This window comes from Myripristis murdjan, chromosome 12, assembly GCF_902150065.1.
Source record: "Myripristis murdjan chromosome 12, fMyrMur1.1, whole genome shotgun sequence".
In the NCBI taxonomy this organism is placed as follows: Eukaryota; Metazoa; Chordata; class Actinopteri; order Holocentriformes; family Holocentridae; genus Myripristis; species Myripristis murdjan.
Genome location: NC_043991.1, coordinates 25,853,669 through 25,873,459, shown reverse-complemented (window position 1 = coordinate 25,873,459; position 19,791 = coordinate 25,853,669). Strand labels below are relative to the sequence as shown.

Genomic DNA, 19,791 nt, shown 5'->3' with positions numbered 1-19,791 from the left:
TCAATATTAAAATATCTTGAAGATGAAAATTGTCTTACCTGTTGAGCAGGTGATTTCATATCCATGTCAACAGTCTTCACTTGACTTTTAGTCTTTGATTATAGATGTGTTACCGTTGTCAGGCCATGACTGCCCCTAAACAGACTACATGGCCTGGAAAAAAACAGGAGAGAAAACACATCATCTATATTTATATATAAGGGGTGTAGCATGTTTATATTTAGGGTGTCATGCACTTCCCAGACAAGAAAATTGTTTTGTTATAGAAGAGAGTCTGAACTTGCCTCGCCAAAATGTCAGTATGTCACGCCAAGGTGTTGACTGCTTTCAAAGGGAATGACAAGAGGTAATCTGATTTCTCAGGATTGATGCCAGCCCCCACCACACCTATTGCTGAATTTAATCCACCTGATCTGGCCCTTTTCACCACTACGCCTTTGCCTGTGGCCACAAAATTTCCTGCGCCCGTGCGCTAATGACTCCACCTGCGCCTTGATTCACGAACTTGAGCCCAGACCTTGGTGTGAAAACAGCAGCGTTGACCTCACATTGTGTTGACAGCATTGGGAGGACTTCCCAAATATCAGGGTTGAGTAAAGGGTAATGATGCTGCCTTACTAACATAACAAATGGGAAATAAAAGGCAAAAAAAAAAAAAAAAAAAAGAGGACAGTGTACCGTGAGAAAAGGAAAATGAAAGAAGCAGAGATCCAGCATGGTGGCTAGTGCCCTGAAAATTGATTGGTCAAACCATGTGCCACCCCCAAATTTTTGTCACGTCATGGGCTTCCATCAAGGGGCTAGTGCTCGATTGAGTAGTTAATCTTTAGCTTGATGCCCTGTTTTGAGATTTTTGAGCGCTTTAACTGCATTGACCAGGAATGCACATCACACACACAAAAAAAGTGATCACACAACTGACATTGTTTATTTCATTTGTTCAGGGACATTTAAGACATGTCAAAGAGAAAGGAAGTAGAAATTCTTAGTAGAGCTTCTTAGAGATGAAAATCTGCCAGTCAGTATCAGAGATCCACCGTCAAGAGTACTCACTCTAGTCTGGATCAAAGCTGATCAGGTGATCCAGGTGAAGCAAGCCAGGGCCATGCACAGAGCAGCACAAAGCCACTAGATCCAGCATCAGGTTAGCACAGTGACAAAGCCACCTGGGATGGTCAAGGATTTAATGCATGTGAAGTTAACTAATTACAATGTTAATATGTTCTGGCAAACTTGTGATATTGTAGGAGTGTATTCCATCTACCAAATTTAATCTGGGGGACAGAATATTAGAATGAACAAACAGAGTAATTAAAAGCTTTCATGTGATGTCTGTGGTCAGCAGAACGGTTTCCATGGTGACAAACTGAGCACCTGGCCATCCAGTGGATCTCTGTCGTTCTATGTCAGTGTGCACAGCTCGCAGTAACAGCAAAGGGGACACAAGGAGCTACCTTGTGTCCCTCAAAGTCAGAAACAAGCCATTGCATTCCAACTACCTTCGGCCCATTCAGTTTCTATGATGCAGCTGTGATCATGGAAGTAAAAGAAAGTCAGGTTTTCAGTGTGCTTGCTGATGAGACAAAGGACTAAAACAAAAGGGATCAGCTATTTATAGGTTTAAGATATCATGATGATGGAAAGTTTTATAGACTTCCAGCAAGTTTACAAATTGGATGTGAAGGTTCTGACCAGCATGATCATCTCAACGCTTGAAAGGTATGGCCTGGAATACAGAAGCTATCTAGTGGGTCAAGGCTGAGCTGGAGCCACTGAAAGGAGTGTCAAGCGCTCTGGGGTCTCCACAAGAAGGAGGTAGCCAAATATGCTTCATGTTCACTGCAATGCACATTGCCTCAGCCTCACTTGTAGACACTGCCAAAAGCTGTACCAGAGGCTGACAGCTTTTTAGCAGTTTGAGAGCAGTTCGACAGCTGGCTATGTTACATCACAGTGAAGAGGGGCACTTGAGGATAAGGCTTCACCTGCCACCACAGAGAAGGACCTGATGGTTAGTTAGGAGCACAAGCAGTTCAGGTCGGAGGCAAATTATCGTCAAGATGAATTAAAATCGAAAGTTTTCCAAAGTAAGCTGCAAGTAGTCAGTCATTTGTAAATTTGATTAGTGTTGCTTCACTTTTGTGTTTAAGTGGAATCTAGATTAAGTATCTAAACATCCTGATGCAATTCATGAAAGAAAGTAGTGGTTTGGAAGTAACCTTTTCTACAATGTTAGATAAAATATGAGATGGGCCTAAAATTGCTTAAAATAAGGGGGTCCAAGGAGAAGAGTTTGAACAATAGCTTGTTTCTGTCTGGATAGAAATGAGCCAGTGGACAGTGAACAGTTAATAACAAAGAGGACAACAGGGCCCACGGTCTGAGAATCCTCCTTTAAAAACCATATAGAAATGCAATCAGAGGGAGAGGGGGCTTCATACTCTCCTTGTCTGCCCAGGGCTCAGGAGAGAAATTTCATTAAAAAGGAAAGAAAGACAAGGGCCAACACGAGTGTCACTGGATCCATGGGGAAACTTCAGCCTAATATTTTCATTTTTATATTTGAATTGCTGGAGTAAACCCTCATACCTGTCCTGGGTAACCCCAGAAGACATGATAAAAATGAGACTGATAACAGTGTATGGTGCAAAAAAAATTATTCTGGGATTGTTGCCTTAAGCCATGAGAGTATATGAGAAACAGAAGTTTCTGGCTCGCTGAAGGACAGATTGATTTGGTGATAACTAACTTCAGGTTAGAGAAGAATACAAGGTGTTTATCTCGCTTTCAGCTTCACTCAGGCAGGGATAATGGTCTCTTTTGGAATGAGAGTACTGGCTGAAAAACCGTCTCTGAGCAGCCTCATGGACAATAGATCTAGAGACCCAGCCACTGTGCCAGCAGCAGTAAACCCCAGCAGCATCAAGGCACAATGAGCCCATATTTGTTCTTGGATTTTGGGCCAGCTCTTACACACATTGTATGCCAAGGTCCATGAGATGCATACACATTGAGAGGGACTTTATTCCCAAGCATAGAAATGTTATCATTTGGTGAAAATGGCTGCTCCTTTTCCTAGCCAAGAAAAAGTGGATATATTTGATCAAGAAAAGATTAATCACCATCTTAGTGAGCGCTGACTAATTCAGATACGATAGTGGAAAGGTATTTCCTGTGTCTCTATACTATTCAGATGTGAAAGAATCAGTGTGACTCAATTTGGATGCTTCCATCAGTACAAATTCCTGATTACTCTATCTTCTCACTTGCACAGTGTGGGAATTTCAATTGGATAGTGTCATCTCAAATAGCACATGGCCATATTGCACTTATGGGAAATGATGATTGCAACATTTGACTGCCTCTTCTTCTTTTTAATGGTGAATTGCAATTGGGCTGAGTATTAACACCAATATATCTGCCTACTTGTTTTCTCAATTCAGTTTTATTAAAAATGTTTCTTGCTTGTGTGTGCCCCCTGTTTCACACACGGTGGAGATTATGCTGCTGCCAGTGTATCCTCCAATATGTTCTCCTACTCGCTGAAAACGTACCAGTATGTTGTTACATATTCAGTGTTCAGCCATTTCATCTGCAACCACGGTAGTTTCCTCGACCGCCATTTTCACAAGTTTGAAACCAAGTTGGTTATCTCCTCTGTTCCGCTATGTAATCAAGATGGCAGCAATCGACGGTGGGAGGTGTCCGACGTTTATACCATTATGAGTGCAACGTCAGGGTATTCAGAGTGCACTGCATTTTCTCATACTCGTCAGTGTGAATGCACTTATGCACTCAAAATACCAAGTGTAAGTTAGCATGCGAACTGAGACACGGCAATAGTCAACTGACGTAATCTACCCATCTTTATGTCTTGAATATACAGCATGCGGAACAAAAGCCAACGTTTGTGTCTGTGTCTGCAACGGAGCATATGGCACTCTTTTTATGAGGCAATATTTTTAACGTTTTAAAGCTAGGGCTAACTCTGTTGGGATAATCGATTGTGTGACATCAGCGAACCCTGGAGGGCTGCAAGCACACTGCAGTGCCTAGCCTCTCTTTTCCATGCTCAGGACTCTGGGTGAGGGTCTGCATGCGTATTTCCATTTGAACAACTTGTGGTCCACCATCTCCACCAGAGGGGGTTGTTGCATTACAGTATGGCACCCTGAAGCAGCCCTGCTGTATAGTTTGGCAGTCTGTTTTTGGCAAGGGATGCTGAAAAATAGGGGATGTATGGATCAATTGTAGAAACGGACATCCTGGCACTATTTCTGCTAACAGTCTTGTAGGACCTTTCCGGGCCTTGCCACTCACATGAGTAACAGGGAACGTGGTGGTGGGGGTGGGAGGGCTCCAATCAATCTCCAGGCAAACCTAGGAAACCTGTCAGCTAATTTTAGAACGGGGAGGGGTGTTAGACTGGATGCTTCAAGTGCATACATGGCCTTTGTGGCTTTTGCTGGCCAACTGCAGAGTGCCAGTGATTTTTTCCTCTGATATGGGGAAAATCATTATGAGACCACTCAACCATGGGCTCCGAATGAGCTGCACTGTGTAAGCTGTTGTGTGCAGCCAGCACGGACACTCAGCAGCAAAGAGGCTTTACAGGGAAGGTGGAGTAGAGTACGCAGAGAAAAGGCTTGGCGCGGGTGCCCTCAGCGTTTGCGAGGCCAAGTCATTCCATACTGACATACCCATAACCCAGCCTTTGCTAATACATGTCAGTCACACCATTTGCACCTGGTGATGCAATGGTGATTCAGTCAGCCATGATGCTACACGCTAGCAGGAGGGAAGACGGATGACCAGCTCATTAAATTAGCTGGCTCTGAGCCTTAATGTACGTGGTAGCAAAGAAAAAATGTATCGCAGAACAAGCTTGTAACTTTGGGTAGTTGGCCTGGAAAAAAAATGAGGTCTAGTGGTAGCTGTACGGTATGTTAGCAGCTAATTAGCGAGCTTAGAAACAACCCAAAAAACAACCCTGAATACCAAGAGGATATAATTTTTACTACAAGTAGCTTGCCCGCACCACTCATTGTCCTGGGGCGAGAATGTGCCAAAGTTAACAATGGCTAACTAAGTGGTACAACAATATAGAGTAGTGGTCAAATAAAGTAAGAATGAAGCTGCCAGAAAGTTTGTATAGTCAAGGGTTTATAATTCATGTAATGGATGCCTTCCACCACGTTTGATACAATTAGCCTAGCTTTAGCCAGCAAAGCTAACTTTAGCAAACAAAGCCAGCTTTCACAAACAAGCTTAGGTTTTTCACTGTTTTATTCAAACAACCAGAAAAAAAACGCTTTGTTCTAATATGTAGCTGGCTAGCTAACTAAATATAAGGAAAACAAGCAACAAATTGTTGCTTTTGATGTTGTTCTTAGTTTCCTGCATATTTGCAAATTTAGCATTAGTGTCTTGAGAATTAGTGTGTTTCTCACTCACTTTTTTTTTTTTTTTTTGTGAAGCTCTCATGTCCTCCGTCTTCTGTAAGTCTGGGGGTGGAGGTCTGTTTGAAGCAGTTTGAATGAGAGTGTGAGGCGATGTGTTGCTATTTTACTGCAGCACAGCATCCCTGAGCCCAGGGTTGCCAGATCTGTGAGACAAAAGCAGCCAAACAGCATCTCAAAACCAGCCCAAAACCCGCCCAACCGGGTATAAAAACGGCCCAAAAATCAGCCCAATACCAGAACTCAAAATATGCCCATAAAAATCCATACATGTTGCTTTTAAAGTCCAACAGCATTGCTATAATTGCAAAATGCACTATAATATCTATAAAATAACATCATAAACATTAAAGGCAATTTCCCAGGCAAAGGCAATTGAAAATCAATTCAGCTCACCTGTTAAACTGCTGGCTGTCTCCAACATAAAAAAAAACTCCATGAACTTGAACTATTTACAGCGTTGTCCAGTTTCTTTTTAGACATGTTGAGATCCCTCGCCCTGGTCCCTGTCATACAGAACTGTATTGAACAAGGCCACAGTTATGCCACAGGTCTGCCCAAGCCCAACCCGAGGACAAAATTTGTTACCCGCGGCAACACTTAAAAAGTAGCCCAATTTGGCGGAAAAAACGCAGACTTGGCAACCCTGCCTGAGCCGCAGCCGGGCTGTACCAGTGCACAGACTCTGGACACATCAATCTGTCAATAAAACATACAAACAAACAAGACAAACACACATTGAATCTAGTAATGCGATTTAGTTTTACATGGATTTTCTGTTGATGACATTTGAGTATCTTTTCTTTTTCTCTTCTCTTTACATTAATTGGTGATTGTCATGGTTTTGTGTTTCTTGTGTTTGCTTGGTCTCGTTTCATGTGTTTCTTTTGCCTGGTTCTTTTTTATTGATTTCACCTGTGTCTTGTTTGCTCCTCCCAGTGCCACACCTGTCCTGTGTCTGTCAATTATCCCTGATTGTTTTGTTCCCTCCCAGTGTTTAACCTCAGCCCATCCTCTGTGTTCTCCTGTCTTGTGCTCCAGCCCCTTCCCCAGGTGTGTCTTGTTTGATCTTTAGTTCTTGTGTATTTAAGTCCTGTTTTGAGTTCTGTTCCTTGTCGGTTCATTGTGTTGTATTGTGTTGTGTTGTATTGTATTCTGCTTCCTGCCATGTGTTCCCTGAGTGTCCTGCAATCCCTGTAAGTCAATTAAATATTTTGTTTGCCATTGAGCATTTTTGCCTGCGGCTCCTGCATTTGAGTCCTCCACCTACCTCCCACCGTGACAGTGATAAAGTAGAACAAAATGAACATTTATTTATTTGAAAATATACAGATGATCTTATTTCTATCAGTTATGCAGAATTACAATATATTTTTTATTCTGATTGTCAAGTATTTTGCCGATGTCTAAATAGTCTTGTGGTAAACTGAACATACTGACGCAGAAGATCAACAGGTAAGTATAAACTTATCTGTTATATGCCATTGTAATCTGTATTACAATGGTATGTCTGAAGTAATCTCTTTTGAAGTAGAAGTAGAGCACTTGCAGCACTTGTAGAGATGCTCCACCTGCTGTGCTTGTACAGTATGTAAGGTCAATGAAGAGTCATGAACGGAGCCGTCACACATGGCAGTCATGTTTTACAATGTCGAGAGGGGCTGATGCTAAGTCTGACGTGTACTGTGATTATAGTGCAAGTCAGCGTGAGGTAAAAACTGTCATTTGTAGCCGATGTAGCAAAACAGTTATGACACAGCATTGTAAGTTATGAGGCCACAGCAGCAGTGATGACGTTCCACTTGAGCTGGAGCACATGTGTACAACCGGATTGCATCTGTGAGCACCTGTTGAACTTGACACCTGTCAAACTTTTGGGCATTTAAAATTCTTGTCCTAAATCAGAGAATTCCACTTATTTCCCCAACCAAGTCAACTGCTTGATTGACTTCACCGTAGGAAATATGGACTGTGGATATGACTCTGGATATGAGTCTTGAGGATGATTCGGACGAGGTGGTGCAAGCCCTCCTGTCCGGTGACCAACATGTGAGACAGCAAGTTATCAACACTCTGAGCGAGCCTGTGGCCAAAACCTCAGGGGTCCGCGATGCAGAGCTTCATGCTTGTGTTGAAACTGTCCCAGGTGAGAGCTCGTCTGCCCTGCAAAGGTGAAAGGCAGCCACTGCACAAAGTAAAGCTGAGTAAAAGTAAAACAACTGTACATTTCTTTTGTTGCTGTCCAGACAAATGTGTTCCAGGCTGACTATTTGAGAATGTGGGAGTTTGGGGCATCCGCTATTCCTGCTGATTTACAGACACAATACATGATTTCATTATATTAAACAGTGTAGCAGTGCATATCCAGTGAGAGAGGGAGAAACACATCTAAGTAGGCTAAATAGGCTATACAGCTTTCATATTAGTTTGTTTAGGAACAGTCAGTTACCCAACATCTCAACTGCAAGACGTCTAGTCTGATAAAACTCAATAAAACCGTGACGACCTAACCTGGATCGCAATGTCCCTTCTAGTTCATCCCAAAGGTGTTGAATAGGGTTGAGATCAGGGCTCTGTGTGAGCTAAACTGTGGATACCTGACCCGAGCCTATCAGGATCCAATGGGTTGGGCCAGGCTCAGACCAAATTTTAGGAATTATTCTTGGGTTCAGGTCAGGTTGGGTCAGGTCAGCTGTTTCAGGAGGTAAATGTAACCTAGGCCAGAGAGGAAAAATCTCAGGCTCATATTGGGTTCGGACGCAAACAAAAAACAATGGCTGTCGGGTTCGGGGGCTCAGTTACTATGCTCCCGTCTCGGTCAGGCTCGAACAAAAACATGTGACCCGATCCGCACTCTAGTGTGAGCCAGTCGCGTTTTTCTACACCAAATTCACCCGACCATGCCTTTACGGACCTTGCTTTGTGCTGTGGGGCACAGTCATGCTGGAAGACAGAGAGAAAGCGAGAGAGTTGGACAGGAGAGACACTGTGCTGCTGCCGGTTGCTTTATGCTGCTCACTAAAGTGTCTACCTGTTCATTCACACACAACTTCACACTCATGACGTTTAGAGTGTTGGGACTCTTTCCAACTGTATGAGTAATGTAATTATTTCTCACAAATGTCAAGTCAGATTTGTCATATTGAGTACCTCTGCCATGGATTTATATTTTGTTATTTATAAATTTTCATATGTGTTCGAGTCATTTGTTGGACTTTTTAAATAGTTCTTTAAAATTTCAGATTAATAATACCATTTGGTTTCTTCATCTTCATTTGCATTTTAGGTCAAAATGGTAAAATCAGTAATCACAGTGATAAAGAAAGGACCTATATGGATCAAGTTATGTATGCATAAAGAGCTACTGTTATGTTCTTTCTGTGATCAGACACTGGCATTGGGACTGAAGTACATAGTATTCTTTTCTACACGATTTCCAGTGCCAAGCAGCCTGATGTAACAGCCTCCTACACCCAGCACACCATAATCATTTCCTCCCCATAACAAAAATATATACTCGTAATGATAATACTTGGGCTTCCTGTTTATATCTGTAGTGTACTTAACTATGTACGACAGTCTGTTCCATGCTGCTGCTAAACCATCATATGTGGGATGGCAGTAGGGGAATATAACGTTTTCATGAGACTGCATGCTTATTTTCCGGGACAAATAAGCATCCTCACTCGTCTCATCCCCCAGCTTCTCCCTGTGTGTGTAATCTGAAGGCGATGTCTGACTGCACAAGGGAGACGTTTGCCTCCGGCGCTTTCTGTCACAAAGCCATCCTCAATCCTAATTCTAATCTTAACCATTTTCCTCACAGAGTGTCTGACAGAAAGTGCTTGAGGCAAACTCCCGGCAAAACAGATATTGGGTAAAGTGTGTTTTTACACCCCTCCTCATAGCCCGACTCTGATTGCTGAATTGAGTTACTGCACCTTACTTGCATCACCTTTTACATCCTGTTGCACTTCTCCCCACAACCTACCTGCTAGGACAGAATTCAGCTTTTGCATAGTGATATGTTTTTAGGTTGTTGTTTTTTTAAAGACACCACTTATGTCCTAAAGCGCCTTTGTCTTATGAACATTTGTTGTAAACACACACCAGTCTTTTCATGTTGCCAGTGGAATGCAGAGAGGGCCGTCCCTGTGAGCTCATATAAATGATAATGATACAGCAGATTCCAACCTTTAGGATGTGGAGACTTCACTGTGAGAACTGTGGGAGAATTGCTGGGTGTGGAACATTAAAACCAGCATGATGTGCCCACAAAGACATCTGTACATAGGACCAAGGGCTACGGGACTGGAGCATGGCAAAACAGCACTCCTTAGTTGATTAAAAGCACTATAGTTGCACTGATGTAGACAACTTTTAATTTAATCTGTGTTGGCTTTCCGATAGCACCTGTTCCAAATGTTTCATTTCATGTATGATAGCTAAATAAGTAATGTTGGCGGTGAGGTCACTTTTGTTGCACCTGAAAACGTAATGATATGTAAGACACAAAGATTGCTTCCCTGTTCCCTCAGGCAGCAAATTAAAACATAATTTGCTTCTTATAAAACATTCTTGAATGTTTTTATGGGTATGAGTGTAGGAGTCTGCAAATTAGAATTTTTTTTTAAAATGTCTAATAAAAAAGCTTGAAGGCGAGTAGTACATCATCAAAAAATTTAGGAAATAATTACACCACTGCATGAATGACTGCTTTTCTTGGAAATAATCTTGGAGGAGCTTGTTCCATAACATCAGTAACTGTAACTGCTTTTACTGTACATTTCCACCGTGTCTCCATTCTCTCCATTGTATGTCCCTGCTCGTTTCCACTTTCTCATGCAGTGAAGGACCCATTAGCAGATTTATGACATCCTCTGTTTTGGCCTTCATAATGGCCTGGGTCATAGTGTCCTTGCAAATGAGACTGTCATGGTTTCCCTCGAAGAAATGTGCCTTTAAGTGACCTTGTATTTTTTTCAGTAAATTAGATTGGCTACATTAAAATTCAAAGATGCTTTTAAATCTGTACAGTCTCCATCTATTGACATCTGATTAGCTGTAAGTGGTACAACTGGGGCAAAATCATAATCGACAGGTTTTGACTGAGGGAGGTAAGAGTCCTTCTCTTTCTCCACAAACTTTCTCATAGCGAGTCTGTGGATTTGGACCTGCTTGCCAAGCCTCTCAAACACTTCAGCCCTCAACACATGATGTCAGCCTCTAAGGTAATCCTCAGTGTGATGATATCCACATTGCAAAAGCAGAAGTGTGAATTTGTCTTTTATGCAGAAGACGTGCTCATGCTAAGAGCAGATGTGTCTCTTTCAAGAGTGCATATATGTTGCTTTGTGTTGGACTGGGCTGCTACTGTACATGGAGCCATGTAAATCCACAGCTCTGGCACATGTGACTCACTGAAGCTGTAGTGGCTTTACTTGCATTGAATACAGTCTCTATGCGCCTCTGTTATTTCTGCGGGGAGGAAGGGAGGCAAAGAGAGACAGTCCATTCCAGTGCCATTTCCAGTGGCAGTCAATGAACGCTGGCCCTCTCATAGCACGGGAGGCTGTGAAACGCTTGGAGCTCCTTGCGTGTTTGAGTAAACACCCTCTTTTGGTCTGGGGCCCCTCCAAGGGTCAATACCCTGTTACATCACAAAAGCTGAATTCATGGTTAGTTGCTCCAAGGTGTAGAGGAGGGAGGGAGGGCAAAGCGCTGCCTCGATTGTGCTCTTTGTCACTCCTATGATATCTTCCACAGCTATCTCTTTGAATGATTTTTTTGTCCCTCTAAACTCTCACTCGCTTTGTTCTCTCACCGACCAATGTCTTGTCTTTCATTTTGTGCCGGTTCCTTGTTTGTCGATTCCATTCATTTCATTTTATTTTGTCTCAGCCATTACACTCTTCTCTGTCTCTTAGTCTTTCCATGGAACACACACAATTTCTTTGCCTTCTCTCTCCTCAATTTTTCCTGGACGCAGGTAAATTAAAGCAATGAGTGAGTGCGGTGACTGAGGCCACTGGCTGCCCACACCAGCACCCTCAAACCCCTGGGAAGAGGAGGAAGTGAGGCCAAGGAAGACTAAGATGATCTGTCTCTTCTCGACCAACAAACCAACTTCCTCACCATCCCAATCCCAGAAAACCACTCGGGACACCTCTCTCCACAAAACCAAAAATGCAACCGCAGAGTCAGCCACATGGCTTTATGTTTCACTGAGGAAATTACAACACCGAACATGCAAGGAAACTATTAAAGAATGGACTCATGTCGTGGAACAAATTTTGCAAGGCAGCACATTCTTGAAGCTCAAAAACATTTGTTGCAGATTTACGAGACATGTTCATGTGATGCTTGTGAGTGACAGGTCTGGAGAGGAATAATGCTACCTCTGGTGGTTGAATGTGAACAATGCATGCTATAAAAAAGTATCAAGCCGGAACAGCCAGTTCATGTTAACAGTGGAGGTTATGTCGGGGATAGTGTGACAGTTTTGGTATTGCGCAAAGCCCTGGATTGGTCCAACATGGAATACAGTGTATTTTAACATTTTAATATTATATTCTGGCAACAGAACAGCCAAACATTATTCCACTGATCATGTGTCCATAAAAGCAGGTGAACCATGGAGGAAAAAAAGAGAAGGTAATATTTCCACAACATGAACCGACAAAACAAATACAATCCCATAATCCCCTTGTACATGGAAAGGGCTTGTTACTGAAAGTCTAATAGTGAAGACACAGAGGGAAAATTAGTAGCTAGCTACAGTCTACTATATTTTTCTTTGAGCATATACAATAATTAAGTTTATATATACGTTCCCAAACCCAATGCTTAGCTATCCCCAGCTGTGTATTTTTGGTGCCAGCAACCAGGCGGAGGCCACTGTCATTTCCCAACATGGATACAGTCCTATGCTTCCTTGCCCCAGAGACATATGAAGCCTCCTGGCTTAAACCACCACACTTGTCCCAGTAAACCAAACCTTAATGACAGGCTTGTCTAAAGCCGGAGTCTGTAAAAATGCCTCTGGGCACTTCGTCTAGTGTCTATTTCCTATTCCTACTGTTCTGAGTGCATCTGTGCTTTTCTTCTTTATTCATGGTTTTTGTTTCCGGTTATGGGAAAAAATGTTATTTCAACCTTAAAAAACTGGCACCAGGACCTTTGTCCTGTTCCAGTGTTTCTACTTCCAGCAACTGAAATAGAAGATAAGTGTGCAATTTATAAAATTTGATTTCATTCCTTCTCTCTGAGGCAGGGCAGGATGCAAGCCCAACTGAATTCCCAGTGGGACCCTGTTTTTTTCTCTCTTTTCAGGGCCTATTTTGAATGGGGCCTTTCTACAAAACTCATTAATATCATAGTACAGTCACACCTATATTCGCTTGCTGAACTTCCTGCAGAAATCCAAACAGGTCAGAAAGAGACAGATGGACTTTTGAGAATTCCTCATGTTTGCCTCCCACTAGAACAGCAGGCCTGTGTAGAGCCAGGGCTCTGCCTTATGAAGGGCGCTCACTAAGACATCACTGAGACTCGTTTCACAGAAAACATCCATCAAAAGGCTTCATTTAACTACAGATGAAAGGTGAGCCTTTTAACTCCTTCCTCTACCTAAGCCTGGACTGTTGACTTTCTCATCTGTTTACGTTCCAATGCATAAACATCGAAAGCACCTTATGCATATGAGGCTCATTCCTTCACATGATTGGGGATATCATGAAATCCTCATATTTTCTACATGATGAAAAAATATGCCTACCATACAGGGTCAAATATTTACTCCATTTTACGCATGGCAGTACTCACGAGAGAATGTGAGCCACGTGCACATTTGTGTGTGTGCGCGCATGCAGGTGAATGTGCTCATCTATAACAACAACTGTTTTTTGGTCCTTTGCACATTACCTCAATTCCGAAGATCTGCTGGTGTGTGTGTGTGTGTTTGTGTGTGTGTTTGTGTGTGGGTGGCCCATGTGTGAATATATGTCAACAAAGAAATGCTGTGAGAAAACATAACATATCACATGTAGTATCACAGTGGCATGAACAGGGAGATGTGATGGATATTAAAATGTGAGTGTGTGTGTCTTGATATTATTTATATTAATTGTCTGACATATTGTCTGTAACAAGTCCACACTCAAACCAAATTCACACAACGGCATTACTTCCCTCCACAGTGTTTATGTTTTGAAAGAACTTTTTATACACACTTTTATTTTTCGAAATGAAGAAAAAATCCATCTTAGAGCAGACATACCACAAACAGCAGCGTGGGGAAAGGCTGTTTTATGCAGCTGTTTTCATTTCATCTGTGATCAGTGCCACCACTGTTGTAAACTGAGTGTGGGAGGAAAATCCAGACTGGTGAAGTGTTTCTGCCTAAATAGCTGCCGTAGGATGGATTAAAAACATGATTTAATTTACACTTATGTTCAGTGTGGTTACAATGTGCCCCTGACCACCACTGGAAGTAGCTTGATTACAGTCAGTCCTCAATGAGTCGTTGGTGACATTACAGTATTTTTATGAGCTTATGCATCCTCTAATGGCAGTCTGATCACCCACGATGCATTTTGCATCAGGTATGAAGGGGAACAGATCAAACTTTCATCTTAACACCCACGTCCCAACATTTCTGCTGTCACCGCTATACAGAATCTAATTTTGTTAAATGTAACATTTTGCAATTTTCAACCCAAACTCTCATTCTGCTATGGAGGCTATACGTGTGAAACACACATACAACTTATGAATGCCCTCTGTGTGTCAAGAGCTCGACCCAGCAGCCGAGATTACTTCCGCCGCCGGATAACGCAAATAGCATCATCTGGCGGTGGAAAAAAATCTCACAGAACTACAGCACCTTCACAAATTGAGAGAGGAGTATACCACGCCATCTTTGTTTTGCTCTGCTCTTGCTGATATTAATACCCCAGAGCACATACAAAAAATTACTTTCATGATATTTTTTTGAGTCAAATATTTGTGACAAATTAAGCCTGGATAAAATGTCGAGGAACTCAGGAATCAGAGGAGGCCGCTGCAGTCGCTACATCCGAGGGAGAGTCTTTGGCTGGCCAGCCTCGCTCTGCAAGTGACCGCTGCTGTAACTGTACGCTCACACCAGCACTGACTTTGTTGTTGTTGGTTGCTGGTTGTTGTTCATTTCAAATAGAGCCAGAAGTTAGTGTGAGAACTGTTGAGGAGAAATTGTTATGCCGCCTGGAGTTCCACAATACAATCATAATGAAATAATAATTGCTATTTGCATCTTAACTGTCATTTTTAAATTATTTACCGGTGATTGCAATCAGTTATCATGGCCCAAAATTAAATTACTGGAAAACATATTTAGTTGATCAGTATTGTGTAACAATCTAAGTGAATCATGGGACATGCAGGTATGTAATGAGCACTGGGAGCTGTAGGACTTTGAGCAGGGACAATTGCATCCACTTCATGTCAGTTTTTCTCTGGTTATACTGCAAAAATGGAGAAAAAACATTTGCTCATTTACACTGCGGAAACTTAGAGTTTTCACATAATGCAGACGATTCCAGCAGTGACATTATTTTTAAGATACAAATGAGACAACACCAATGCAAAGAAACGTAGATTTGTGTTATATTGACCAGCTTGGCCAGCTATTACATCTTGACTGCAGAAATGGGTATGATATAAAAGTCTGGGTTGGGCCGCTGAGCTACAGTTTCTCTCCCTTACACAGTCCTTGACAGTCTGTAGCAGAGTTAAATGTGACATGGGATTAAAGCTCTTTCACTTAAATGAGCTCATGTGTATCCTACATATTTATAAAATAAAGAACTCTTTACTTAAATGATGGTGGGTGGAGCTCTTCCTGGTGTTAAAGACTATATTCAAGCTCTGCTGGGTTAGAAGGAATGTGTGGGTGTGTCTAGCGTGTCCACACTGTATGTGCACATATACAGCAAACAGCAAACATACATCGACATCAAAAGTGACACCCCTATAGCTAAATACCCACCCCACACACTATAGGGAACACTAAAAGATGCAGCAGTGTTCACACTCTGACAGACAGCACTGAGTAGGCATGACGTGTCTTGCATAGTCACTGAATACGGCCAAAAGCTCAGCCATTTCACACGTTTACATCACTCGTTAGCCCAGGATTGCCCCAACACTTGATCCCCTTGGGACGCAAATAGAGGTGAATGTGTCTCCTTGAGCCCAGCAGTGGTCTCTTCATTTTACAGCTGGGCAACTTTAAAGCAACTACAAGGAGTTTTAAGAAACAGTTGCAATTTAATATTGATGCCTCTATGACCTACATAAGGAAATGAGACCATCAATAAGAAGATTGGCTATTTCTGTTATGTTATTCTAAATGCCTATGCCGATTTATGGCACGCAGATTGGCGGCCCATGTTCTGGCTCCATATCTTGTCCTCCCCGCCTTTGCTGGTGCGTCCCTCGGCCATGTTTGTCTCCTCTGCCTTCTAGAATAAGAGCTATCTAGCCCCAAACCAAAAATGTTACGTTACTGTGTTTTTCTCGTTTCTTCTCTTCCATGAACTATCCTTACTGCAGGCATGGCAATTTGAAGATTTTTTTGAGGCATATCTGCTTTATTAGACAGTGACAGTGGAGAGAGACAGGAAAGACAGGGCAGAGAGATGGGATGACATGCAGCAAAGGCTCTGGGCTGGTTCTAAGGTTGTATACGCTCCACACAGTAAGCCACCGGAGCGTCCCAGTTGTTGGCATTTCATCTTTTTTAGCTAAACCAAACTTCTGAGTCCACCAAACTGCAGAGAGGCTGTTGGTGGGCAAAAGTGATTCGACAGGTCTGGTGCACGTTTACATGAATATGCTATTTCATTTTCCCTAAGTGATGCTTTGATAAGCTGCATTGGCTGTCCAGCTTCAACTAGGCATGCTTCCTCTTATTTCTATATTAACTGAAATTGGGTTTTCCACATATTCATGTTATTAAATGCTATTTTATTCTTTTGTTATTCTGCCGTGTCAAATGTGTGGTACCTACTGAAATATCTTGGAACTGCAGAGCTTAAAAACACACCAACACAAATCATGTATAGATCACACCAAGGTGTTGTTTTCTGCTTTTTACAGTTTTCACCAGCAAGAATCGATTTGTTCATTTTATGCAATACTGACAATAAGATTGCACAATTTGCCGAGTCAAGTCAATGTCAAGTCAGTTTTATTGATATAGCCCAATATCACAAATAACAAATTTGTCTCAAGGGGCTTTACAGGAATACAGCATCCTCTGTCCTTAGACCCTCACATAGGATGATGAACAACTCCCTAAAAAAAAAAACCCTTTAACAGGGAGAAAAAATAGGAAGAAACCTCAGGGGAGCAACAGACGAGGGATCCATCCCCAGGACGAGCAGGCATGCAATGGATGTTGCAAGTATGTGCCATAAGATTGCATGGTAAATTGATATAAGTAAGAACTGCGATGAACTACCTAACGCGAGCTCAGTGGGAGAAATTGCAATAAAGGAGCACACTCTAAGAAAGAACTGGTATGAGGGTTTTGCCCAACAAAACTCAACTGCGGGAACTGTATTACCTCAGATACCACAGATATCTTAATTGTCAATGGGGAAAAATATCAGTCCTATCAAAACAAAAATCAGACATAAGCACTGAGTGAAAACATGAGTGAAATCACAGCAAGCCCTGCAGCACAGAAAGCCCAGCGAACACGTTGTTAAAACCGGGACCAGCCTGCATTTCAGTTTGTGAAAATGAAAGTTAACTTGGGGTTAGAGGGACAGTTAAACCTTGGTTAAGTCAAAGTATGGTTTGCCATAAAAAGGCCTAAATTTGAGGACAATATAAACACATAATGACGGGAGGACAAATTAATCCCAGTGGCTGACATGAAATAAGTAAACAAAGTTCTTGGATCAAGACATATAACCTGCAAAACTCTCATCCTTTGCATTTTCTTCAGTCTGGCATCTAACGACATGGCACTGTGACTTGCTCAGTGAGATGGTGATATTTTGCCATGTGGTCAAGCAATGGAGAGGCAATGTGAAATGCTGACTATCAACCTGGAAAACAAAATTTAGTGAACTATTTGTGCCCTCAGTCATAACTCATAGCTGTCAACACTATTCAGGTCTCACTGGCAAGCTGACTGAAACAATTTTAACAGAGTAGTGGGATAATAAGAGATTGGCAGCACAAACACAGCCTGACAAATGGTTGTCTCATCTTTTTTAGCTTACACACACACACACACACACACACACACACACACACACACACACAAACACTTGTAGGTACACACAGGCACACACATACACACAAGGACATTTCTAAGAACCTATACTCAGTTATATTCCCAGAACATGTCCCCGAGGTAACTTTGGCAGTTTGCGGATGAAACCGCTGAGACCTCAGCTCTGAGCTCTTTATTTGTAGACAACAGCAGCTGCTCAACAAATCAGGAGAGGCAAATGCATACAGAGACACAAGGTGTTACGCCATGCATAGTATACAGCCATCCTTTCCACTTTCATGCTGCATCCGTCAGATTTCCCTCCTTCTGTTCATTACATGTCATTCAGATGAGGAGTTCCTGTCCTCCTGTCTATGTCAAACTCTATTTCTCACCTTCCTGCTCTCCCTTTCATCTGCTATTTCTCGTCACCTGCTTTTCCATTTCTGTCTTTCACCCTCACTTACTTTGTCCATTTCCATACCTCCAGCTATTTCCATACCCAATTGTAAATCCCATGGGCAGTTTGTGGTTAGTGTGATGGTACACACACTGAAAGGGTGTACTGAGGACAGCTCTCATAAACTCTGGTGTGAAAGAATTTCCCTGCTGAATACAGCTGCTTGTTTAAGGACCCCACTGAGCATCCCTGAAGATGCCAGCTGGACTGTCTCTTCCCCCTGTGGTTCACATGTTTGGAGAGGAACCACAATGGATGGAAAGCTGTTACCAACAAAAAATAAATGGCATTCATACACTGAAATGACAACAATAGTGAATTTCCACTCAGGTTCCTCTTATAACACATTCTGTATATGAGCATGTGTACGTAGGTGCAAATATGGTGGACAGGATACTGTGCTCTTCTTTATCAGTGTTGCACAGACAGCTTTTTACATTTACATATACAAGAAAATTGGCATTTATTTAGTGCAAGTCTCTTTAAAAACATCATTTTTTTTAAACATTATTGTGTTCATGCACAGCTAGTCATTAGCATAAAGATATGCCCCTAATTGACAATATATGGCAACAACATTCTTCGATGCCAGGGAAAAAGGCATTTACTGCATGTCTCTTTAAAAATGAACAGGGCTCAGACACAGAAAAACAAAAATAGATGAAAGAACAATCAGCAAAATAAAATGTTCATTGAAATATGCATAAAAATGTGTCTGCTAACACTTTAATTCATTTAAAACGGTGTTAATGCAATATGTACGCACTTTGGAGCTCCAGTGATGTTAGGAAATCGAGCGATGGTGTGTAACTCACAGAAGTGTTGGGAAACTGTTAGGTGGAGTCAGTGCAGTTGTGGTTCTGAGGACTGCAAGGGTTATGCCAGTCATAATGGCCTGTAAAACAGCAGACCTATTCCTTATCTCTCACTGAAATGTGGTAATAAATGTGGTAATGTTGCCAATTTCTCCAGGGCAGACAGGACATGAATTTCTCCTGATGGCAATAGTACATTTGGTCTCTCTTTCCTGTGTTTGGTGGCAGAGGTTCAATAAATAGGCCTTGGAAAACACAAGCTTCTGATTTGCCACTTATCGCTCTCAGTTAAAAAGCCGGTGTGCTCTGTGCAAAATGTACTCTATCTGCAATGCAGCATGTGCATAACAAATGTCTTGTCTCCTATTTTTTTTTATTATTGAGCTGTAAATTACTTTTACCCTTAATTTTTGCCCCATTTAAAATGACTGTTAGCCATTTTAAGTCAGTATGCTTTAAAGGGGCATGAGAGTTGGATATGCACATGTAAATGCAGGTTAAATTGCTTATGAATTGTATAAAATATATTTAGTCTTGCCTATTGTAACCTAAGCATTTTTACATTATTTTTAGGGCTACATTATCATGACAAAATAACAATCCCAATTTTTTTCCTCTTGTTATTTATGTGTTGTGGATGATTTTTTTTTTTTTTTATGATAGCTTTACAGTTATTTTGAATATTTACCTTAAATTTGACTTTGTAATACAGTATTTCAAAAAGCAGCTGTAAAATCCTTATTTCATCCTTACTCTACTTATTTCTTTCCTTATTTACTAATTTGAAAC

General features: G+C 41.7%; 1 protein-coding gene across 1 annotated transcript in view; it reads right to left on the bottom strand.

Moving 5' to 3' along the window:
- The window catches only part of col27a1a (collagen, type XXVII, alpha 1a), a 110,504-nt gene extending 92,277 nt beyond the window's left edge, over positions 1-18,227 (bottom strand). Inside the window, exons 1-2 of the mRNA XM_030065872.1 lie at positions 18,195-18,227; positions 5,451-5,518 (exon numbers count right to left, since the gene is read on the bottom strand). Coding sequence (XP_029921732.1) covers positions 5,451-5,518; positions 18,195-18,227 — 101 coding nt within the window. The remainder of the gene's footprint in view (positions 1-5,450; positions 5,519-18,194) is intronic.
- Between the last annotated feature and the right edge of the window lie 1,564 nt (positions 18,228-19,791).